The sequence below is a fragment of the Mobula hypostoma genome, chromosome 17, assembly GCF_963921235.1.
Source record: "Mobula hypostoma chromosome 17, sMobHyp1.1, whole genome shotgun sequence".
Taxonomy (NCBI): domain Eukaryota; kingdom Metazoa; phylum Chordata; class Chondrichthyes; order Myliobatiformes; family Myliobatidae; genus Mobula; species Mobula hypostoma.
In genome coordinates, this window is record NC_086113.1 from 22,672,927 (window position 1) to 22,698,888 (window position 25,962).

General features: G+C 38.8%; 1 protein-coding gene across 1 annotated transcript in view; it reads right to left on the minus strand.

Moving 5' to 3' along the window:
* Nucleotides 1-25,962, minus strand: part of LOC134357700 (cadherin-20-like) — a 196,663-nt gene that overhangs the window by 54,906 nt on the left and 115,795 nt on the right. Inside the window, exons 2-5 of the mRNA XM_063069324.1 lie at nucleotides 18,428-18,861; nucleotides 15,035-15,329; nucleotides 8,654-8,773; nucleotides 6,322-6,489 (exon numbers count right to left, since the gene is read on the minus strand). Coding sequence (XP_062925394.1) covers nucleotides 6,322-6,489; nucleotides 8,654-8,773; nucleotides 15,035-15,329; nucleotides 18,428-18,649 — 805 coding nt within the window. The 5' untranslated portion in view covers nucleotides 18,650-18,861. The remainder of the gene's footprint in view (nucleotides 1-6,321; nucleotides 6,490-8,653; nucleotides 8,774-15,034; nucleotides 15,330-18,427; nucleotides 18,862-25,962) is intronic.

Genomic DNA, 25,962 nt, shown 5'->3' on the forward strand with positions numbered 1-25,962 from the left:
TGCTTTGAGAGACTGGTGATGGAGCCTGAGAATTGACTTGGATCCAGTCCAATTTGCCTACCATCACAAAGTCAACAATAAATACCATTTTATTGACTCTTCACTTAACCCTGGAACATCTGAACGGTGAAGTTGGATATATCAGGATGCTCTTCATTAACTACAGCACAGCATTCAATACAATTATCCCCTCAAAACTATTCAATAAGCTACAAGACCAAGGCTTCAATACCTCATTGTGCAAACAGATCCTCGATTTCCTCACTTGCAGACCCAAGTCAATTCAGATTGCCAACAACATTTCGTCCACAATCGCCATCAGTCCAGGTTATGAGTGCTTAGTCTCCTGCTCTACTTGCTCTATCCTTATGACTGTGAGGACAAGCACAGCTCCAATGCCATATTTAAGCTTACTGATGACAGCGCTGTTGTTGGCCAAATCAAAGGTGGTGACGAATCAGCATATAAGAGTGGATTGAAAATCTGATTGAGTGGTGCTATAATAACAATCTCTTTCTCAATGTCAGCAAGACCAAAGAGCCGATTATTGGCTTCAGGAGAAGGAAACCAGAGGCCCATGAGCCAGTCCTCATTGAAGGATATTAAATTCCTTAATGTTATCATTTCAGAGGAGCTGCCCTGGGTCCAGCACGTAAGTGCCATTACAAAGAAAGCATGGCAGTTCCTCCATTTTCTTAGAAGTTTGCAAAGACTCAGTATGTCATCTAAAACTTTAACAAACTTCTATGAATGTGGAGAGTATATAGATTGATTGCCTCACAGCCTGGTATGGAAATACAAATGCCCTTGTACAGAAAGGCCCACAAAATATAGTGGATACAGCCCAGTCCATCAAGGGTAAAGCCCTCCCCACACCTACATGGAGAACTGTTGCAGGAAAGCAGCATCCATCTTCAAGGTCCCCCACGCTCTAGGCCAGGCTCTGTCCTCACTGCTACCATTGGGAAAGAAGTACAGAATCCTCAGGACCCAAACCACCAGGTTCAGGAACAATTATTACTTCTTAACTATCATGTTCTTGAATCAGAAGGGATAACCTCACTCACCCCATTACTGAACTGTTCCCACAACTTATAGACTCGCTTTCAAGGACTCTTCATCTCATGTTCTTGATTTTTATCACTTATTTATTATTATTATTATTATGATTATTGTACTTTAATTTTTTCTCAGTTCAAGCTGGTAAAACCTGATGTACAGGCATAGCATGCAAACTCATTCCTCAGTTGCCAGGAACTTTTGAACTATTCAAGTGGTGCTTATTATTGTCACTTTCTAGAGATTTACATAAATATTTCTGTTTGGGCCTAATTGTTGAAAGCTATTGTGTAGTGACTTTCGGATGATATCAATTGGTATCATCCCAATTACGAGTGGGATACCCTGTTCACGTCCCGTAGTCTTTCAAGTTCCTCTTTCAGTTCTGCATATTTCTGGTGTCTTTCTCTTATTGATTTCTGTATGTTATGTGTGTTTGGATTGGCTATATCTATTAAATAAGTTGTTCTTGTTTGTTTATCCTGTATTATTATATTCAGAGAGTTATTATGAATTGTCCTATCTGTATTAATGGATTGGTTGTAATATAATTTGTAGTACTCTGACACTAAAACTGTATTAGGCTTGTATTTATAGAAAGGTAGGGTGTCTTTTATGGGTTTGTATTTTAAAGCAAGAATTTGGTGAATGGTGCTTGTCATTTGATTGTGCCTGTGTAAGTAATCAGATTGAGTTAAATTGTTGCAGGATCCTGTAACATGTTGGATTATTTCTGGTTTTTCTTTGGATTTTCTACATTTATCATCTTGAATTTGTTGGTCTTTTATTATGTACTTTAGACAATTTTTTTTTTTGCGTTAACCACCAGGTCCTGTGTCGTTACAAGAAAACCCACCGTTTCTGGGAAGAGGGCTCCAACTGTGAGCCAGGTGTTTGACGCTTTCTAGTTGACAACTAGTCTCCTTAGATTGTGGGGATGTCTTCCATGAAGGGTCATGCTCTTCCCTTAGTTAAATCTTTCTTCAATAGTGATAAATTCTTCATTTTTCTGGATTGTGCTTTTATTTAAGTTTAGTGTTGCTTACTTCTGATCAGAATTGCGTTTGCTTATGTGGAGTGCTAAATCCTGTTTTTGTTGATGAAAATCTATCCTTAGAAATTTTATCTGACTGTTGTGTAAATTGTTTTTTGTCTGTTGTTCCTCTTCCTCCTTCTGTTCTTGGTAGTGTTAATCTAAGTGTACGTAGTGTTCTCTAAAATTTGTCATTTCAGTTCTTTTTTTTTTGAAAATTTTCCAGATCAGTTTCAGACCAAGATATTATGCCACAAGAATATGGTAGCGTGGGTATAGCAAAAGTGTTTTTGGTCTTTGTAATATTTTTACTACTGTGCTCTGTTTGCCATATTTTCTTAAACCTTGAAGTAAATTCTGTTGTAAATTTTCCCTTTATTGCACTATGATCTATTTTCTTTGCATGCTGATATCCCAGAAACTTATGTGTTTCATGTTTATCCATTGGTTGTGTCATATCCCGCTGCTCCGTTTTGTATTCTATTAACTCTAATGCAGCTTCCTTTACGTTTAATGTTCTGCACTTATTGCATTTATCCAGTCCAAAGTTCATGTTTATAGCTTTAGAAAATAGTTGTACTATTTGAATTAATTGTTTTACAATTTTTTTGATGAATTCTGGTAAAGCACCTGGTCCGGAAGGGTATACGGCTGAATTTTTAAAATCTTTTTCAGATTTACTTTCTCCCTGGTTATGCAGAATTTTTAAAGATGCTTTATTTGTAGGTAAATTACCACAATCTTTTTATGAAGCATCTATTTCTTTAATTCCTAAAAAAGATAAAGATCCCACTGAATGTGCATCATACAGACCTATATCTTTGTTGAATGTGGATTCGAAAATCCTTTCTAAAATATTAGCAATTAGATTGGAGAAGGTATTGCCACAAATTGTCTGCGAGGATCAGATAGGATTTATTAAAAACCATTATCCACATTTTAATGTTAGGAGGTTAATGAACATTGTATACACTACTTTACCTAAGACTCCAGAATGTGTTATTTTGCTTGACGTCGAGAAGGTGTTTGATAGACTTGAATGGGAATATTTATTTAATATACTTGAGAAATTTAATTTTAGCCCAAAATTTATACCTTGGTTCCCATTGATATATCATACACCTTTGGCTTCTGTATTCACTAATAATCAGAGATCCCATTTCTTTAGGCTTTTCCCAGGTACTAGACAGGGCTGTCCTTTCAGCCCCTTACTATTTGATATTGCCCTGGAGCCCTTGGCAATCGCTATTTGTGATTCACCCAATATATCTGGCATTATTCGTGGGAATGGGATGCATAAAGTATCACTATATGCAGGTGACCTGTTACTATATATCTCTAACCTAGAGAAATCCATTCCTGCAGTAATAACACTACTTGCTCAGTTTAGTAGTTTTTCTGGTTATAAATTGAATCTCAATAAGAGTGTGCTTTTCCCATTAAATATGCAAGTCTCAATTTATAGACAATCACCATTTAGATTGGTTACTAATTATTTTACTTATTTGGATGTTAAAATTACTAAGAAGCATAAGGATTTACTTAAAATTAATTTTTTACCCTTAATTGATCATGTTAAACAACTGTTTACTGAATGGTCCCCATTGTCCTTATCCTTGATTGGTTGAATTAATGCTATTAAGATGATTATTCTACCTAAATTTCTGTATCTATTTCAGGTGGTATCAATTTATATCCCTAAATCTTTTTTTTGATATTATTGATTCTAAAATTTCTTCTTATATATGGCAGAATAGAATTCCTAGGTTAAGTAAAAGATATTTACAGAAATTAAAAAAGGAAGGCAGCTTGGCTTTGCTGAATCTTAGATTTTATTATTGGTCAATTAATATTCGATATTTAATGTTTTGGACACAAGAGTTGGTTGAAACTCAATGTCCATGATGGATTAACCTTGAGCGTGAGTCTGTACAGGGGTTTTCATTGGCTTCTATTTTAGGGGCAGTGCTTCCCTTTGCACTTACTAAATTGAATAAACAAATGATAAATCCAATAATTAAACATATAATACGAATATGGTTTCAATTTCGTAAATTTTTTGGACTGAATAAATTTATCCTGTCAGGTTCTATTATATCTATTTTTTTCTTTCAACCGTCTAGAATCTATCAAGCTTTTCTTTTATGGAAAACAAAGGGAATAACATGTTTTCATGATTTATTCATGGATGATTGTCTTATGTCTTTTGAACAGTTGTCTAATAAATATAGTTTGTCTAGATCACACTTTTTCAGATATTTACAGATTAGAAACTTTCTGAATGTTATTTTACCTACCTTTCTGATATCACATCAAATCGAGGTTACAGAAAAAATTTTAAGTTTAAATCCCTATCAGAAGAGTTTAATATCATTTATTTATGATTTAATTATGAAAATACGCTTAGGTACTTCCGATAAAATTAAGAATGAGTGGGAAAGAGAACTTCAGATACCTTACCTACAGAGAAATGGGAGAAAATTCTTCAACTGGTTAATACTTCTTCAATGTGTGCCAGACATGCTTTGATACAATTTAAGGTGGTTCACAGAGCTCCTATGTCCAAGCTCGTTTTTACTGCCATACAAATCCTGTTTGTGATAGATGTAATTCTGAGGTAGCTTCCTTGGAACATATGTTCTGGTCTTGTCCTCTTCCAGAAAAATATTGGAAAGATAATTTTGATATTATTTCAGTAGTTCTGCATATTGATTTACAACCTCATCGTATTACTGCAATTTTTGGACTACCAGTGATAGACTCTAGTCATTTATCCTTGTCAGCTTGTCGTCTAATTGCATTTGTTACATTGATAGCCAGAAGATCCATTTTACCTAAATGGAAAGATTCCAATCCCCCTACTACATTTCAATGGTTTTCCCAAATGATAGCATGCCTAAACTTGGAAAAAATTAGGAGCGGTACTATGGATCCTTCGGTTAAATTTGAGGAAACATGGAGGCCATTTATTCAATATTTTCATATGATGTAAGTTGACCCTTTCTGAATCTTTTGTAGTAATTTTTTGTTCATGTATAGAGAAGCGGAGTTAACGACAAATAATAATTTTAGCTGATGTAATATGACAGCCCAATCTTTGTTTTTTTTTAGTTTAGTTGTTTTCTTTTAGTTTAGAGTTTTTTTTTTCACTTTATAAAATATCTTTTTCATGGTTAGTTACTATGAGACTAGGAGGCTAAACTATAGTTGTTACTTGGAATCTGTGCTTGTACATGTTAACCCGGGATTAATGTAATCCCAATCTCTTTGTATCATTACTACTAATATGTTTATTAATTTTGAAACTTAATAAAAAGATTGAAAAAGAAAAAGTAATTGCTTTAACTTTGCTGATGAAGGCACGTATAATTTCAAACCATCCTTGTATAGAAAGTGTGTCGAGGTATAATTCATTTGATTGTTTCTGATTTGATAACGCTTTTTCATCCTATTCAGTAAACTACAGAGTGGGTTTAAAGCTAAACAAAGCCGTAGTGGACTTAGAGAGTTGCTCTGGAAAATACCTCAGTTTATTTTGATAACAGTGGTTGTCCTTTTTTGGTTTTTGTGCCAATGCTGCTTCAGATGTTACAGGAATTTTACAATTTATTACTTTTTTTTTGTATTTGCACAGTTTGTTGTCTTTTGCACATTAGTTGTTTGCCCTTCCTGTTGGGTACGGTCTTTCATTGATTTTATTTACTCTGAATGCCCACAAGAAAACAATTCTCAGGGTTGTATATGGTGACATATATGTTCTTTGATAATAAATTACTTTATAGTTTATTTGTATTTTGTACTTGGTAAGTTCTTTATCCTGTTGGGGGAATGTGATGTCAGTAGCTAGAGATCAGTTATGACTCGAGCTTATGGGAAATGACCTTTTGCATCACCAGTGTTGATAAAGTAGCACTGTGCCGTATTGCAGAGGAAGACTGATAACAAGTAGCCAGCTAGTTGTCAGAAGGGCTGGGACAAGACTTCACTGACCAGCCTGATTGTAATAACTGACTTTATGGTACGAATATCATTTACTTCAGAAGATATGAGGAACAATAATGTGTCTGCAAGGCAAAAAGAAATAGAGTGATGTGTTGATAGGGTGAAATATTATGGATGAAAGTTTTTGTGGATTACAATTAACAACAAAAGATTTTGTAAATTCAGCATGGAACCAATAAGCATTTTCTCATTAGAGAACCATTGATCCAAATAAGAGCTGTACTTACTTTGAGGGAATCTTGGAGGATTGTCGTTGACATCTGTCAGGGTGATGTTTACAGTTGTTGTGCCTGATAATCCGCCCATTTGTCCACCCATGTCCTTGGCTTGCACCACCACAAGGTATTCATCCTTTATCTCTCTGTCCATATATGGTAAAGCTGTCCTGATGATGCCTGGGGAAAAAAGACAGACATTGTTTCTCTACTAAAACAAGGTCTGTTTTGAGAACCAACCAGCAGAGGGCGCCCTTACTGCTTCAGGGAAGTAGTAGATTAACAACAGTGCAGAGAATAAATTCACTTCAATTTAGTTCAGCAAACCTTGAAAACTGCTATCAAATTGACAATTTTCAGTAAAACTGCGATAAAAGTCTCAGAAGTGTTTAAAATTTTAAAAAGTGTCGAATATGTGAGCTATTGCGTTGCTGAGAGGGATTTGCTGGTTTGCCTTATGGTCCAGTTAGCATGGTAGCATATCGATTATATCGCTAGAGTAATGATATGGAGACTTGAATTACTGATGATGAGATGTCACACACCAGAGCACCTGGGGAACTTAAAATCATTGAGTTAAACAATCTTGAATTAAAATGCTTGTGTCTGCAATACTGACCATGAAATAACCTGTTGTGGTAAAACCACTGAGGCAAAGAACCTGTTGTTCTTTATTAGTCTGGCTAAAACAACGTCAGACTCACAGAAATGTGGCTGACTTTTACCTCTGAAAATGGTTTATTATTGTCACATGTATCGAGGTATAGTGAAAAGCTTGTCTTGCATACTGTTCACCCAGATCAAATCATTACACCGTGCATTGAGCTGGAACAGGATAAAACAGTAACAATGCAGAATAAAGGGCAAAAGTTTTCAAAAAAAGGCAGTGCAGGTAAATGATAAAGTGTACATTCATGATGTGTCAGATTGCGAGGGCCAAGAATCCATCTTATTGTACAAGAGGTCCATTCAATAGTCTGATTACAGTGGGACAGAAGCTGCCCTTAATCCTAGTTGTACATGCTTTTGTATCTTCTTTGTGTCTTTCAGCTGTTTGTATCTTCTGCCTGTTGGGAAGGGAGAAGAGGGAACATCCCAGGTGGGTGGGGTCTTTGATTACGCTGGCTGCTTTACTGAGGCAGTGAGACATATAGACAGAGTCCATGGAGGGGCGGCTGGGTTCTGTGAGGTACTGAGCTGTGCCCGTACCTCTCTGCAGCCTCTGGTGGTCACAGGCAGAGCAGTTGCCATGCCATGCTGTGATGCATCCAAATTTGATACTTTCAATGGTGCCTCAATACAAATTGGTGATGGTCAAAGGAAATATGCGAAGTTTCTTCGCCTCCTGAGGAGGTGAGGTGTTGATGATGGTCTATTCAGGAAACAGAATAACACAGCAGAGCGTATGGGTAGCTGGCCACACTCAGCAAAGTCCCGGCCGGAACGTTGGTCCTCACATGGTGGGGGGCGGGGGGGTCACTCTTCATCCCAGGTTAGGAATCTGACAACTTACGAACACTCAGAGTCAGGTTTGTTACCATTATCAGGGTGATGTAAAATTTGTTTTGCAGCCGCAGTCAAGTACAAAAAACATAAAATTAGTATAAGTTACAAATTAAATGAATAATGCAAACAAAAAGGAATAAGGACATCGTATTCATGGATCATGGGCCATTCCGAAATCTGATGGCAGAGGGCAGAACAGGTGTCTGAACTGTTGAGTGTCTCCTTTACCTTCCTCCCAGACAACAACTGCTGGATGGGGACGTTCCTCCGTCTAGTCTCTGTAGTTGGTAGTGGTAGGGGGCCCTACCCATTGTGGTACCTGACAATGTGGGTTTTAGAAAAACAGAGGGCTATGGGTAACCCTAGGTAATTCCTAAGGTAAGGACATGTTCGCCATGGCTTTGTGGGCCGAAGAGCTTGTACTGTGCTGCAGGTTTTCTATGTTCCTGTGACACAGTTGCTCACCTCCAACAGCCAATGTCCTATCAACTGTGGAAGCTGGTGCTTAAGGCTTCGTTGGTCTGACACCTGACTCATGGCTAGTCTGTGGCAGAAGGTTTGAGCCATGCATCTTGTCTGCGATTAACCTCGGCAGTTTGATTCTACTGCGTATGATGTTTTGCATGTTATGGATGGTGCAACATCGCTACACCAAACATTTACAGGCACCGGTGCTTTGTATATAATCTTATGGCACCGAAAATCATTCCGCATGTCAGTCCTGTTCTGGGAGTTTACACTCATTATCCCTTTTAAAAGGTTATTAATGTGCTTGCACAGCGGACCTGTGAAGAGCACCGCACATTTCTTTACTCTTGAACTCTGAGTTATTGCATACCTGTCCTTGCTTCCACTGAGAAATATGGCTGTCCCTGAAGGATGCTGTAAACCACTCGTGCACTGTTTCCATATGTGGGGTCATCAGCATCACTCGCTGTCAGTTGTATTACTGACGTACCTAAGGAGAGAAGAAAGGCAGGCACAGTTTTGTTAACTTGGGAATGGAAGAATATGTACCGGAGAATTCCTTTAAGACATAGGAGCAGAACTAGCCTTTCAAGTCTGCTCCAGCATTCCAACATGGCTGATTTATTTTCCATTCCAACTCTATTCTCATCATAACTTTTGATATCCTTACTAATTAAGTACCTCACAACCTCTCCTTTAAATATACCTAATGACTTGGCTTCCACAGCCATCTGTAGCAATGAGTTTCTCAGATTCACCACTCTGTGGCGAAAGAAATTCTTCCTCATCTTTGTTCTAATTGACATCCTTCTATTGGTTAGTTTATTTGGCTTGGTTAGCATAAGGAAATTGTTGGAGACGTTTCGATGACACTATCCTGTAAAACAGGCGGCGGTGAATTGTTATCATTTCCCCTGCAGCAAAAGGAATGAGCTGCCAGCAGAACTCAATGGGTCAGGCGTCATCTTTAGAGGGAAACGGACAGTCGACATTTTAGACCGAGACAGTTTATCTGGCCCTCGGGCTTCTTCTCATTAATTCATCCTCTAAATCTTTGTAGAATGCAGAGGCTAATTGCCTGTTTTGGAAAGAAGGTTTTCTGGCCCCAATCACAACGTCAAATAATGATGCAGCTTAATTCTTATGACATCTGAATGTGCGTCTGAGAGTCTGGGGCCAAGGACTGCAGGTTGAGTGGTGGGCTGTCCTGTGCTGGAGTCCCATCTGTGCCTGTGACTGGGTGAGAGGGTGAGAAAGGGGCAGGTTTTGCTACTGTTGTCTTGCTTTATTTTGTTGCTTGTGTTGCTCTGCTGAGTATCCTGGGCATGCTGTATTGGCATCAGAATGTGTGGTAACACTTGTGGCTTGCCCATCACTTCTTTTTTGCTCTTAATGCAAATGATGCCTTTCACTATATATTTTGATGTACGTGTGATAAATCTGAACCTTTGTAGATTTTTACGATTTACATTGATAATAAGTACTTAAGGTGAGCAACATAGTTTTGGAAAACAGAAACAGGATGAAAAATCACGTATCAATCCACTTATCCCTGACAGGAGCCATGGAACATTTCTTCGGTGTTTGTCAAACCAATTATAATTACTTCAGGCATCTTATTACTTCTCATGAATATCAAGCCGTGGCATTTAGTACACGTGACCAAAAACAAGTTTCTACCTCGGGGTCCAAAGAGATACAAGAATTAAATGAAAAATCTTCATGGTGGCTTAATAAGTCCTATTCCATTTTTGTTATTTACCTATCTGGGTACTGCATTCTGTGATGGCCATCAGTGATCATTCTCTAATTCATAAGCAAGGCAGACATGATTTGTGGCACCTATCAGTTCCAACAGATATATTGTCTTCTTCCATCTGGATAACATAACCATGCCACACCTCAGTTTCAATATGACCCTTGCCCATGCTTTGGTGACCTGCAGACTTCACTAGTCCAGTACTTTCCTTGAGAAGCCTTAATCCCTCTGCTGTGTCACATTGAATGTCTGCTTTCTGTCGACAAGTTGACACCTTGCCCCCTGCCCACTCATCACTTCTGACTAATACTGACAACGTCTTAAGTTTGAATTTTTCATCCTGCCTTTCAAATTCTTCCATGGGCTTGCCTTTCCTCTAATGCAAACTCTTCAAGACAAAAATCTGTCCTGCATCAAAGGTACTAATTAATTGAAACAGTGGCATATGTGTTAGCAAATCTACTGCTGAAATTCAAGCTTCATTGAACTATGAACGCCTATCAAAAAGATAAACCTAAATCTTATTCTGAGGAAACCTATCCAAAAGGGTAACACTATCATGTCTCTAGGCTTGAGGTCCAAGGTTGGTTTTATTTTCTTCTCAAGACCTTGAAGTTTAACTCAAACCAGGAATCTTTTAGTTTCGAGGAAAAGAGTGTACCAACTGAGCCACAGCTGACATCAGTGAGTTCAGGAGGAATATGAAGTCTCTGACTTCAGGAATATTCTGAACCACACCTGTCCTCTCTTGTTTCTTCCTGCTCACCCACACCAATAATCTTGAATCTTAGCACAACCTGGCCCACAGTAGGAGCTCTTACACCCCTTGCTCCAAGCTCACTAGCATAGGTGAAGACATGACCATCAAAAGCTCAGACCTTTAACTGATAGCATAGTAACCCTTGAAATTAAACTCACTTGCTGATCATTAGACCTTCAATGAATGGGACCAGAGTATTTACAATTTTTGTTCCAGAAGCCTGACCTGAGAATCTGGAGAAGAGTTCAAATCTCACTAGGATAACAAAGAATTACAGATGCGATTGACTAATTGAAAATGCAAAGCTAACATCAGTAATGACCATTAAACTAGTGGATTACTATAAAACCTGTCTGGTTTAATCATATCTTATGAAGATGAAAGTCAATAATTTTCACCCAGTGTATTTGAGACTTGATCTATGTGCATGATAATGTGATCAGTTCTAAGTGCCCTCTGAAGAGGCCTAGCATGCCTTGTAGTTTAAGAGCAATTAGAGTTGGGTGATAAGTGCCAGCCTTGGCTCCTTGGAGAAGTTGAGTTTGTCCAGGTGGTCTGGGAAAAGGCATAGAGATGTCTGTGGAGATTTATCCAGAATGGCACGGGACCCTGCACTGTTAAGTATGCTTTTTGAAATTTCATCAGTTGCTAGGGAACGATCATCGCAATGAAGATGCCCTCTGGTCCATCTGAAACTCTTCACCTTCCAGAGCAAGATGTTGTCCATGAATGAGTGCTGCAAACTGTCATGTTCTCAGGTACAAGACCATGTGCTGAGGGATGTACTGAAGGTCGGTGCAGCTACTGCAAAGTGAAGGGCCAGATTCTAGGCCTTCCAGACTGTGCACACAAATTAAACAAATGCTAAATAGTAAAATGTTAACATTAATGAGTTGTAATGAAAATATTGACGTTTTCTACTTTACATGCTTTACAAAAATGTAATTAACAGAACTTAAGAATAGCTTAATTCATAAAAAGTATACATATTTTGAAATAATAGAAAAAGCCTTTTCAGCAACCCCATGTGAAGTGAAAGAATGGTTAAAAAGTTGGTGCAACACCTTTACTGTACTGGACTGTTCTATGTTCTAACATGATGGCCAGAGATAGAATTAACTCTAACCATAATTTGTTTATTTACTTAGCAATACAATGTGTAACAGGCCCTTCCAGCCCTTCCAGCCACGCCGCCCAGTAATCCCCCAATTTAATCCTGGCCTACTCATGGGACAACTTACAATGCCTAATTAACCCACCAACCGGCACGTCTTTGGACTGTGGGAGGAAACCGGAGCACCCGGAGGAAACCCACGCGGTCACAGGGAGAACGTACAAACTCCTTACAGACAGTGGTGGGAATTGAACCTGTGTCGCTGGTACTGTAAAGCATTGTGCTAACCACTTCACTACCGAGTCACATTGCAACAAATGGAATAGGTCATCAAATGAGAAGAAGGATGACATGTTGCAATATTTGAAGCAAAGAGAAGCTGAATTGTGTGATTGTGTTTAATTCCACAACAGTAGCAAACATCTTATAAAGAGAATTTATTGATCTCTTTCTACTTTCTACTTTCAACCTTAGATGCAATCAATTGTATGGAATGTTGATAACGTATCGCTATAATTTATTTACTTTTTTAAATTTTGGAAACAGTGCAGAATATGTCCTTTTGGTTCTTTGAGCTGCACCATCCGAGCAATCCCCTACAACTTTGATTTAACCCTAAGTTAATTGCAGGACAATTCACAATGACCAATTAACCTACCTGGTATGTCTTTGGACTATGAGCGGTAAAACCCAGGGAAAACCCATGCATTCAATTTGGAGGTCATACAGAGACTCCCTACAGAGGACATCAGAAATGAACTCTGAACTTTGACACCCTGAGCTGCAATAGTGTTGCACTAACCACTAATATTGTTGGCCCTTTCATTCCCAGGATCATTCTTGTAAACTTCCTGTGGTCGCTTTCCAATGCTAGCACATCCTTTTTCAGATATAGGGTCCAAAACTGCTCTCTGGGACTATATACCTATATCTCTGGGACAACCATGCATCCTTTCCACTCTTTCATCATTGTGGGGTCTAAACCCCAGAGCTCTCCACCCAATAGCATTGTGAGAGTCTCTTTGATGCAAATGCTGCAGCAAATTTTAAGGCAACGTAGAACAATTAGATTCTAGCCTTGCCAATGAAACGTACATCTCTTGAAAGGATTAAAATACCACCAGAAACATTGATTGTGAGTGTGACGCTATAATTTGGAATGCCAGAACACTGGGCAAAATACAACTGAAAGGAATGTTAGGTCTGAGGAATGCTTGACTCCAATCACAAATGTACTTTCATTCTTAAACAGGGTGCACTGTGTGATATGCAGCTGAAGGAAAGGGTTAACATTATAAAAGGCAACAGTTCTTTTGAGTGCACCAAGTTTAGTTTGTAAAGAGAAATAAAAATATTACAGCTGCATTCACTACATGTCCCGCCCCCACCCCACCTTTCCGACAAGAACTCTATTGCATTCTCCCAGTTTCCCCACCTCTATTGGGTGTCACCTTCTGGATGTTGCAGCAAGGCAAGGGTTAATATGGTATGATGACTGAATAGAGTGCAGACACTGTATAGTCTCAAGCTAAACTAAACATTTGAGAGTTGAACTCCCCTTTGCATAGTGTGGAAGTTCAGTAAGGCAAGAGTCAAGATGATAAGCTGAGAGAGACAGTGAGCAGTCATAATGCCCTCATCCAGTCTGAACATGGCCCTCGAAAGCCATACTCTCCTTTGTACAGCCTTTCTGTTCAAACCTGGGAACCAAGGTCACCAAGCATACTGAGACAAGATAAAGACGTAAATGAAGGATTCCAAGGCCACACTTATTATTGGGTAGTACCTTCCTAATTCTCAAGAGGTATTGGCCTTTAACACATAGATTTAATTGGTTATTAACACCTGAAACATGTGTTGTAATTGGTACTTAAATATGCAATGCTAAGATTCAGAAGTGCACAAATTTTCTATTTAATCAATATTGGTATCTATCTCATCAATTTCTATATAAAAATGACATTTCTTTGTTTAAATGTATGCAATATACATCCTTAAATTTTTGTTCTTTGCAGACATCCACAAAAACAGAAGGGTGCTCTGAAGAATGAATGATAGTTAAAACATTACAACCCTAAAGACCCCCACCCCTCCTCGCATGCACCCACCAAGCAATGATCCTCCCCCAACCCCACCCACCTCCACAAAAAAGTTCAGAATGATTTGGTGAGGGGCTGAAATGTTCTCCTTGTGAACAAGTAAAAGAAGTGTGATTGACAAGTCAACATGAATTGTTAGTGTTCACTTAATTACCAACGACAACTTTCCACTTCAGTGTTTGCAATATGCTTTCCATTTTCCCCAGCTGACATTCTTCCTCTACCGTAATTGATGATGCTCTGGATACATCCCCTCTATTTCCTGTACTTCTTCCCTTACTCTCTTTACTCACACCCAGAGGAAGGACCTAGTCCTCATCTTCCAACTCAGCAGCCTTCATATTCAAAGGAATATCTTTTGTAAATTTTAATACCAGACACATGACTCTTGTTTCTTGGAAGCTCGAGTTCACTCTTCTTTCAGAACCAATTCCCTCTCTACTTTCAGGTACCTGCTTGTTCAACAAGAGTTGATTGTAGCACCTGATTCAATACTGATTCAACGATTTCAAATCATCAGCCATTCCAACTTTGTCCCCAAATTTCCAGCATTTATAGTTTTTATTATCTCAAATTTCATCCATCTCCTCCCATTTTTGCTTTCCAATGATATTCCTTTTATCATTCACTCACTTTTATATTATTCAATCTCTTTTGGTCTCACCCTGTCAAAGAGCATTCCTTTTTTCCCACCTATGCCTTCCACATTCTCTGCAACTTCAAGCCTGTTTCATTTCTATCTTTGCCCTGTTAAAAGGTAACTGAACTGAAAAGTTAACTCCCTTTCTTCACAAATACTGCCTGGCCTGCTGAGTATTTACAGCAATTTCTTCTTTTTATTGTATGTATGATACAGGCTCAATTAACTTTTACAAGTTACATTGGCTATCTCTCTTATACTTGCAATATTGTTAAAATAACATGAATAGAAATTCTGTTTTGGCTTATATGGTCACTTACAGGAACATCCTAAACTTAGAACTTCCATTAAAGAAGCTGTTTTACGAATGATTCCTTACCTATTGGAGACATTTCAGGAACATTGGCTACATAAGGTCCATCAAGAAATTTTGGTTCGTTGTCGTTGATATCCTGGATCTTTATGATGAATTCAGACTCTGGCTCCATTGGTTGACCAGTCCATCTGTCCAAGGCTTGTGCACGCAGAGTATAGTGAGATTTCTCTTCCCGATCCAATCTCTGTACCGCATGGATGTCTCCAGTGTTGTCATCAATGGTGAAAACAGTACCTGCTCCATCACCAGAGAGGATGTATCTGACAGACCCTTCTCCTTTGTCCATGTCTGAATGAAGCTGAAAGTACACAATGATAGATTGGTTTTATTAAAACTGATTTCCTCACTTTTTATCTCCTCATTATTTTCCACCCCTCTGTCTTCCTTTTACTCTCAGTAGGTATATCAGTGGAGGCTGTGAAACAGAGTCCCTCGCTCCTTTACACTTCATTGTTGCCAAACAATTGGTACTAGAACGTACAATCATCACAGCGATATTTGATTCTGTGCTTCCCGCTCCCTGGATTACAAACATTAAATATTAAAAAATTAAAAATAGTAAAAATTAGTAAATATTAAAAATTTAAATTATAAATCATAAATAGAAAATAGAAAAATGGAAAGTAAGGTGGTGCAAAAAGGTCCGGATATTTGGAGGGTACGGCCTAGATCCAGGTCAGGATCCGTTCAGCAGTCTTATCACAGTTGGAAAGAAGCTGTTCCCAAATCTGGCCGTACAAGTCTTCAAGCTCCTGAGCCTTCTCCCGGAGGGAAGAGGAACGAAAAGTGTGTTGGCTGGGTGGGTCGTGTCCTTGATTATCCTGGCAGCACTGCTCCGACAGCGTGTGGTGTAAAGTGAGTCCAAAGACGGAAGCAACACACATCAAAGCAACTTTGATGTGTGTTGCTTGAATTTCCAGCATCTGCAGAATTCCTCGTGTCCAAGGACGGAAGATTGGTTTGTGTGATGTGCTGCGCTGTGTTCACGATCTTCAATGTACAAAAATTTGACCCCCACCTTTTATACCTCAGAGGATAAATTTTTAGAATCAGATTTTTTTGATAGAGTCAAAAAAGGCGGCAATCTTTCTGGTGACTGTAGGATTGATGACTAGAGGACATGTTTTTAAAGTAATTAAGAGGCAACTGGAGGTCTCAACAGGAACATCTTTTGACATGCTGAGTTGTGATCTGGAATGCAATACTTGGAAGCAGGTTCACTTGTGATGCTCAAAAGATATCTTGGTAAATTATTGAAGGAATTGTAGTGCCGAGACTTTGAAGGGAAAACAGAGGTATGCAATTAAATGAACACCGAATGCTGGAAGAACTCAGCAGGTCAGGCAGCATCCATGAAATCCTGATGTAGGGTCTCGGCTCAAACTGTCAACTGTTTATTCATTTCCATAGATTCTTCCTGACCTGCTGAGTTCCTCTAGTATTTTGTGTGTGTTGCTCTGGATTTCCAGCATCTGCAGAAACTCTTGAGTTTATGCATTTAAATGTATAAATTTACAAAAATGCTGACTTGTTGAGCATTTTCAGTGCTTTCTGGTTTTATACAACACCAAAACAGGCTCTTGGCCCATGGCTTCTATGCTGAGCGTTGGGCCTGGCTATACCAATCCACCTTGTCTGCATTCTTAGCGTCATAGAACACTACAGCATAGAAACAGGCACCTTGGCCCATCTAGTCTATGGTGAACTATTAATCTGCCTAATTATGTAGCCATTCAGATCCCTCCCATCCATGTACCTATCCAAATTTCTCTTAAATGTTGAAATTGAATTCGCATCCTGAATGCCAAGCGACTGAACCTTCTTGACTAGCCTCCCATGTAGAACCTTGTCAAAGGGAACATCCACTGCCTTGCCTTCATTGTTTCCTGGTAACTTCCTCGAAAAACTCTATAAGACTGTGTAGATATGACCCACCAAACACAAAATCCCATTATGTCCCTATGCCCTCATTCATTCTATATCCCTCTATACCTTGTTCAGTCAAGTACCGTCAAAATGCCTCTTAAATGTTATTACTCTTCCAGTTTCCACCATCTCCTCGGGCAACTCATTCTGGAGAATAAGTACTCTTTGTGTGAAAAACTGACCCTTCATAGCTCCTGAAAACTTCCTCCCCCTCACCTTAGACTTATGCCCTCTGGTTGGATCCTCACACCATGAGAAATGGATATTGGCTGTATATTTTATTTATGTTTCTCAAAATTTGAAATACATCTATCAATTTACCTCTCGTCCTCTTCTGCTCCTGGGTAGCCAGATCCAGCCTATTCAATCTTTCCTGTTAACTCAAGATCTCCATTCCTTGTGAATATTTTATACACCCTCTCTAGCTTAATCACATCCTTCCTATAGAGTGGTGGCCAGAAATGCACACAATACTCCAAGTGTTGCCTAACCAACAGTTGCCATACACCTTGTATCCTGTCTATCTATGTTGCTACTTTCAGAGAAATAGGTACTTGTGCCCATAGATCTCTCTTTGAAGCAACACCCCTGAAGGCTCTGTTTTTCATGGTGTATGATGTTCCTTACTCTAACTTCACTCTGTACCTGTCTGAATTAAGTTCCATCTACCATTCCTTTGTTCAGTTTCCCAGTTGGTCCATATCCTGTTGTAACCTTAGACAAACTTCTTCCCTATCCAATTTTGGAACTATCTGCAAACTTTCTAACCTTCTCACCTACATTGGCATCCAAATCAAATATCTGACAAACAATAGAGGACCCAGCACTGACCTCTGCATCACGCCACTAGTCACAGATCTCCAATTTGAAAAGCAACCCTCCAAAACTGCCCTCTGCCTCCTACCACCAAGGCAATTTTGTATCAAATTTGCTTATTCACCCTGGATTTAACCCGGTGGACCAGCCTGCAATGAGGAACCTTATCAAAGGCCTTGCTAAAATCCATATGGCAAGCATTTAACAAAGCTTAATTGATTGGAAAAATATTATGAAAATACTAATTCTTTAGTGGCCGACTAGCACTTGTCTCCATTAAAATCCATGGAGAATCTATCTGCATTGCATCTTCCATTGCCTACCTAACACAGACTGTTTAAATAGATGCCTCATTATAATAGCTGGTAAATTGCCACAGTTTTGCGCTCCCGCACTGAATGTCATTAATGTCCAAGTTCTGTTGTGAAAACATACCTCACACAGCTAACAAAAATTTTCAGGATTTCAGGATCTGCTTGAAAATCCCAAAGACCCCATTAGATACATAGGGAATTATTGGCAGCTGTGCAGAAGGCAGCGAATGATTTTTCATAAATCTTGGTCTCTGTCTTTCTAGAAGGTTAAAGATGGGCTCAGAAAAAGCAGCTAATGAAATTAACATCAATCTTTGTGCTTTCAATATCCTGTTCTTACCTTGCCAACGTATAAAGGTTCTGTTCCAGTGTATTCTTCCAACACAAAAAATTGGTTCCATACCCACCCTCTCTTCACACGATGATGCAGCATCTTATCATGTTGGTTGTTCCCTACTGTGGTTGCTGGCTGAACATTCAGTACTTGCACTAAATCAACTAGACAGAGAAGTAGGCAGGATCCTTGTATATACTTACTACCCATTATATTGTAAATTAACATGCCAATTGTTACAAGAAAAGTTGGTGAAGATTAAAAGGGAAGGAGCTCAGACTTTGCAAACTGTTTTTGGAAACTAGGCATAACAGTCTTTGGTCAAATAATATCTCTATTGAGTGCTGGGTTGAGGTGGTTTTCATAAGAGAAGAACTCTTCACTTGGTTGCCAGGAAAAGCTAAAGGTGTTCATCCAATTGATGGCAAGGAGTCCTCGACCTGCAAAAAAAAACACAAGGTAGTTGTGAAGAATCTGTGGGGATGATAAAGAAAAGCAAGCATGCATTCCCAACAATACACATGTATGGTGGAAACAAGAAAGACAAAAGACTGTTGAATATCCTTTTAATCTACCTTGGCTGGCCATGGACAATGTACCAAGCCAGTTTGCACTATCTGTTAGGCAGTGGCTTCATAGTGAACTGATGGCTAACTACATTGAGTGGCCCTTTGCATTCCAGATTTGCACTTGGTCACTGCAGCAGGGAAGCCCCAAAATGCTTGATGGTGCCATCTAGGTCACTGTCTTTTAGCAAGATAAGAGGTGGGTTCATAAAGCACAACTAGTGAGTTTGTCATCACCTTTTTCGAATCTATTCTCACCTTCTGGCATATAATGGCTTTGTTCCAATACAAAAAAAAACAACCTAACCTCAATGGAATTGCCACTGGACTCAGGCCCATGTCCATCAGTGGTTCCGCAGTGCACTGAACTCTTTGCCTCATGCTCTTCATTTATTTGCAAGACTCATCATCAGAAACGCTTGAAATAGTGGAGAATTTTGACAGTTTTGTATCATCAGAAGCTTATCAGGGTGGTCATTGGGCAGTGCCTTGATACTTGTCTATGGCATGGTTGATGCTCACAGGTGGCACCATGTTGCACCTGGTCAACGGCAGTGAGGTCAGGAGGATGTTCTTTGTACAATCACAAAATCCTCTTGGAGCCGTGAGCATCTCACAAAGGCAAGGCAGTATTGAGTGCAATGCAAATGATTTTTCCTTTAGTCATCTAGTGCTACATATCTGTGTGGACTTAACTTGGGAGAAGCTCCTAGACTTTCCATTGAAAATGCAGCTGAGAACCATATACTTTTTGATAGTTTCATATAGTCAAAAATTATTATATTTTCCCTTGCATGCGAAATTTTTAAATGTCCTAATAAAATTTAAAAACATTGATAATTTGTAAATAGTCATTATCGTAATGCAGGAATTGCAACAGTCAATTTACACACAGATAGCAATGTAACAATTCCTTTTCAGCCTATAACTACCAGCCAAAAACTCCTCTTCAATAAAGGACTATGGTACTTTGTGCAATTCTTGAGAGGGCAGATGGTTTAACTTGTCCAAAAGATCACATCTTGGAGAGTCTTACATTCCCCCTCAGTACTGCACTGGTGCATCAGTCAGGTTGTTGTCAGTAAGTCTTGGAAAGGTGCTTAAATCCAACAACATTTCTTACTCGCGGTAAATTGCTATCTATTGGCTACAAGTGTACCTTCACTGTAAAAGTGACACCTTGGTAGTTTGTGTTCGGTATCTCTTAGAGAGTCTACTTACTTTATTTGCCTTTTTACCTCAATTCTTCCACTGAGGAAGGAAATCATTTCTTTTCTGTTTGCAATTCTGAAGCTGTTTTTTATATATCAAAATAAATGTTACTCATAATAAAAATATTTAGAAGAATATACTGTGCAATTCCTTTTTGTTCTTACATGCATAAAAATGCTTTAAATAGTGTTCTATTGCATTCCTTAAACTCAATAGGCACATGAGAGTAACAATAATATTTCACATAAATTAATAGAATGTCTTTTTCTCAACTTTGATTAAATAGCCTATTAATTCCTAGGACACATATTCTGGCACTTACAAGTGGAAGCCTCACTTTCAAAATCACTTTCACAAAGACAAAAAAACTAAAAAGATTTATGACTCTGCTATTTTTTAACTAGCAGGATTAGGTGAGGACTGTCTTATATGATTAACTTAAGGTTAGATGGAGCTTAATTAACATACATACTTAATGATACTGCAGCATTTTGAGGTTAATGATGGTAGCAGTGCTAATGTTCCCCTAGTTCCCTCTTGCTATTGAGGTCGGTACTCATTTGCAATCTTATCACTGTTTAAGGAAAGAATACTTATGGTGTTGTCAATGTGTGCAGTCCTTCTTATTATATTTTATCCTGATTAATTATTTGTGTTAACTCAAATCAGTTACATTTTTTCCTTTCTAAATACCTTGACTCAGCAGTTACACCTCATGATCAAATGACTCAAAAGGTTTCAGTAGCCACCAGAGGTTCGTCTGTCCATTTACTGACTAGCAGTAAACAATTGTGACCTTTGCAGTTATCACCACAAGTAAATTCATTGTTGTCTTGTGAGAGAATATGGGGATGGAAATGTATAATCTGTCACGTGCATTGAATGCACAACCTAGTAACATCTCCATCGAGCCTCACATTCCCTCAGCTTCAGTCCCCATGGCCATCTGCCTAGGCTCTGTTTGCCGCTTCCACGTGAGTTCTTCTCCCAGTCAAGTCCCAATGCACAGCCTCCTCTCAGTGGAAGCACAGATGGGCTACCAGCTGCCAACCTTCACCTTGCCCTGTTTACCCAATCAAACCTAAAGATCAGTATCACCTTAGCCATGATGAGTTAGGGTGCGGTTATGCTAAACAAAAGCAGAAAATGCTGGATGCACTCAGCAGGTCAGGAAGAGCCCTTGGGACAATATTTCAGCCCAAGAACCTATTATTGGCATTGGAAAAAGGAGAAAGCAAATGTGCTTTAAGTTGCAGAGAAGGGTAGGGGTGGAGAGAAAAGAGAAAATGTTTGTGATAGGGTGCAGACCAAAGCTGCATTCACTGGCAAAATGAAGCTGCAAGATACAGCCACAACTAAAGATAAATTAAAAAGGTGGTTATTTAGGGTTGATAAATATAATTTTAAGTCCCAACTGTTATAATGAGTGATTTAATTAGAAGAGCTAACATTTCTTCAGTTTATGTTGAGTATCATTTGGGAAATATAGGAGGATGAAGACAAAGAGTTCAAAGTGGCAGTGGATCGATGGATTAAAATGACGGGTAACTGAAACTTTTTAGTGAGCTGAATGGAGCTGGTCGGGCTAGCAGCCACTGAGTGTCTGTTTGGTTCCTCCAATATAGATTACATACTTTGCTCCAATCAAGTTACTGCTGCTGGGTTAATAATCCTGTGGGCTAGACATGTTTTCCAATCCCTCCATAGTGGCTGGGCAATTTAAGTAGTTAAATGAGCTAAGGTTATTTTTTAAAACTTACGCTAGTAATGGCAACCACAAAGCTATAGAAGTAAAAAAAATAAATTCAGTTCAAAACGCCCTTTTTGGATTGAAATTTGTTGCCCTTGTTGAGTCTGGGTCTGGCCTATATATAACTTGGGTCAAGGTGTTTGACTTTCAATTGACTTGAAATGGCCTTGCAAGCCAATCAGCTTAAGAATGATTATGGAGAGTGGAAAATGCCAACAGCACCACATTTGTGGATAAATACAAGAAAATCCTTCGGGATTTAAACAAAAATGAGACAGATATGAATAGAAAAAAAGCTGGAGGTTAATCTTATCTTTGCTACATTTCAAGTGCCTCCTCTGAATAATCTCATGCCATTAAGAGAATTGAAGGAATGGTTAAAGAATTTAGAGTGCACAGCTTGGATGCAATATTTCAACTAAATTCTTTTCACTGAAGTGTGGCCCAATATACTGTAACTGGTCTATGCTTTAAATCTACTTAAAATGCATTGAAGTGCTCAATTTGCCTAGCCATGATTTTGTCAATTTTTTTTTGGCTGATCTCTGCTTATTGAATAGAAAGTCTCAGGCAAGTTGTTGCAGCAAGTTGAAAACCCCACTAAACTTACAACTAAGCATTTCTGAGAATATCAGACTACAGCAGCAGTGTTGGATTTGATGTTTTTGCATGGAAAACTGTACGGGAATGTCTATAGAAGAAATACTTCATTGTTCAAAAATGAGCCACACATGATGACTCAACATTAACTTTGAACCACTGCATTGTGTCTTTGGATGCTTCACGTGATCTTAATTTAATTCGGAGAAGTGTTGTGAATTGACCTAACAGTGAAAAATCATGTTGAAATTTGTGCATCTAATGCAGCTTTTGTATGACCAACTATAAGAGGGAGGGCAGGTAATTTTGATTTTGGAATATACATGGCCAATATCAGAGCAGTTCTCTTACGTCTCCATGAGTAGCAAAAAGAAAGATTTACACTTGTACAGGGTGTTTACAGGACTTTTAACTTTATTGCAAGTTACTGGAGGAGAAATTATTGGGTGAAAGTCCATGTGCGCATCTATAATCTCATCAGATTGTTGTGGAAAGGTTGGCATATCTGCAAAACAACATCCCAGCCCTACACACTCAGACATGCCCCTGAATTCAACTCAGACACGAAGAAATCTGCAGATGCTGGAATTTCAAGCAACGCACATAAAAATTGCTGGTGAACGCAGCAGGCCAGGCAGCATTTATAGGAAGAGGTACAGTCGACATTTCGGGCTGAGACCCTTCTCGGCCCAAAATGTCGACTGTACTTCTTCCTATAGATGCTGCCTGGCCAGCTGCATTCACCAGCAAATTTGATGTGTGTTGCCTGAATTCAACTGTTGAATTTCACAACCTCCGGATGTCTGAAAGTAGCTAGCAGCCAACAAAATACTGTTTTGACATGTGGTCATCTGCTATAATACATGAAATATGGCAGTTTATCTGTGTAGAGTGAGTTTCCACACGCTGCAATGAGATTATGTCCAGATAATCTGTTTTGTCTTGCTGAAAAATAGATAAGAATTGATCAGTACCCAGTGGAATATCTTGGGTTAACCTGAGATAACATTAGGACCTTAGTCTGATATCTCACACATTCCCTGCATCTCTGATTCCCTTAGTGCTCGTAAATGTATTGATCAAGGCCTTGAACATACGCAACAAACTAACAACTGCAATCCTTTGAGGTAGAAAATTCCAAGGATTGAAAATCAACTCAGCACATCAATTTCTTAATTCTGTCCTAATTAGCTGATCCTTTATCTTGAGACCATGCCCCCTAACTCTGTAGTGCCAGGCATGCCCGTCAAGTCCCAGTAAATCCTGCTCAGCGGGCAAAGGCTACTCTTATTCAATCCCTCTTCGTATGCTTCTCCTTTGCCTCAGGAGGCAACTGACTCCAAGCAAGTATATTCTCTCTGAGGTGCAAAGGACAAAACTGCAGACAATATTCCAGGTATATTCTCACCAAAACACACTACAATTTCAGAAGGATTCCCCTGTTCTTATACTGCTTTTCCCTTGAAATGAATATTAAATAAGGCAGTCATAAAGGAAAATGGGGCAGATTAAGTTTTCACAATGCAATTCTGTTTTACTTGAATGCAACAAATTTTGTTTGAGCTGATGGTGGAAAACTTAAGTTCAAAATTCGAAGTTCAAAGTAAATTTATTATCAAGGTGCATATATGTCACCACGTACAACCCTGAGATTCATTTTCTTGTGGGCATACTCAGTACAAACAAGAACTTTTATAGAATCAATAAGAGACCACACCCAACAGGATGGACAACCAATGTGCAAAAGGCAACAGACTGCAAATACAAGAGAAAAGAATAAGCAATAAATATCAGGACCATGAGATGAAGCGTCCTGAAAGTGTGTCCTTAGTTTGAGGTAGTTCACTGATGAAGTGAGTGAAGTTATCGCCACTGGTTCAAGAGCCTGATAGTTGAGGGGTAATATCTGATTCTGAACCTGGTGGTGTGGGTTCTGTACCTTGCCCCTGATGGCCACAGCGAGAAGAGAGCGTGGCCCGGGTGGTGGCGGTCCTTGATGATAGATGCTGGTTTCCCGCGATAGAGCTCCGTGTAATGTGCTCAATGGTGGGGAGGGTTTTACCTGTGATGGACTGTAGGATTTTACGATGAAGATGAGGATCAGTTCCTACCTTAAAGAATCCAGCTTCTGAATTAAGGAGTGTTTTTATGAGCTGTAGACCAGGTTTAATACCGATTGTTGCACTTTGAAGTATTTGACTGTTTTACTCTGAAAAGCACACTGCTGGGCTGTCTTTTGTACAACTGCATCAACAACAGCTTGGATTATATTTTTCATCAATACAGTAAAAAGACCACATGCTGTTTCTCCATAGCCATATCAAATAAAATTTAACACTGAGCTGAATAAAGAGCAAAATGAAAGAGGCAGAGACCAGAAAAAAATGGACTTACTGTTCTCCTTGAATAATCTATATGCTATCTAGAATGTTTAGCAAGCCTGATATATTTTCCTGGCATTAGTCTGTGATTTAATTTGGATTTAATGAAATAAAGAGGACCTGAAAGAAAGAACTTAAGATGATTTACGTACTAAATCTGACAAATATTTTAATCCATTTTATTTCAAAAGCCTGATTTGATCAAAAGTGCAGTTTTGCAGTTCCCTTGGTAACTTTTTTTTGGGAAGGGAGGACAACATTTTTGTCAATGAGGAATTATCCACATCGCGTAATGCATTTCAATTTGGTGATAGCTCTGTGTAAAAAGAAACGTTCATTAAGTTTTTTTCCTTTAATGCAACACACTTTGAAATATAGCATTCATGGAAAATTTTATGAAAGTACATGCCGATACATAATAATCGCTGAATAATGACCACCCCAGGAGGTTGATAGTTATACATTGTGAAAATTAACATATTTCTCCTTCAGCAACTTTCTAACCTGATAGCAATACTAGTCTCAAGAAGAACAGTTTCTCAATGGCTGAGAGTCTTTTGTTGAGATCAATTCAAATTAGCCTGAGACTTTAGCTGGTTTGGGCACAATCTTTTCTTCTGTGTTTTGTTGTTGCTCTGCTCAGTGAAACTTATTATTCATTCAGCATAGACAAAACATCCTCTATCTGCATGTCCTTGGATTTGAATAGGCTTTGTACAAGCAAACCACACTTGGGTCAATTGGTTATTGCTGACTGTGTAAGAATGGGGACCCACATGATGAGTCACTGGAGCAAAAGAAAACCAAAGCAAACCCCACCTCACGAGAACATCCGCCTCAATTTATATACTGGAAAGAACTTGATTTTCTTCTGTACTGATAAACATGGATGAAACCAGAGCCACTCTGTCAACCGATGAGTTGGTACACCAGCAAGTGAATTTTAATGCACAATTGTGGCACCTGCTAAGTACTACTTTTGCACTCTGCTTGATTGTAGCTTTGGTACCTCACTTTATGAGAAATGCTTCT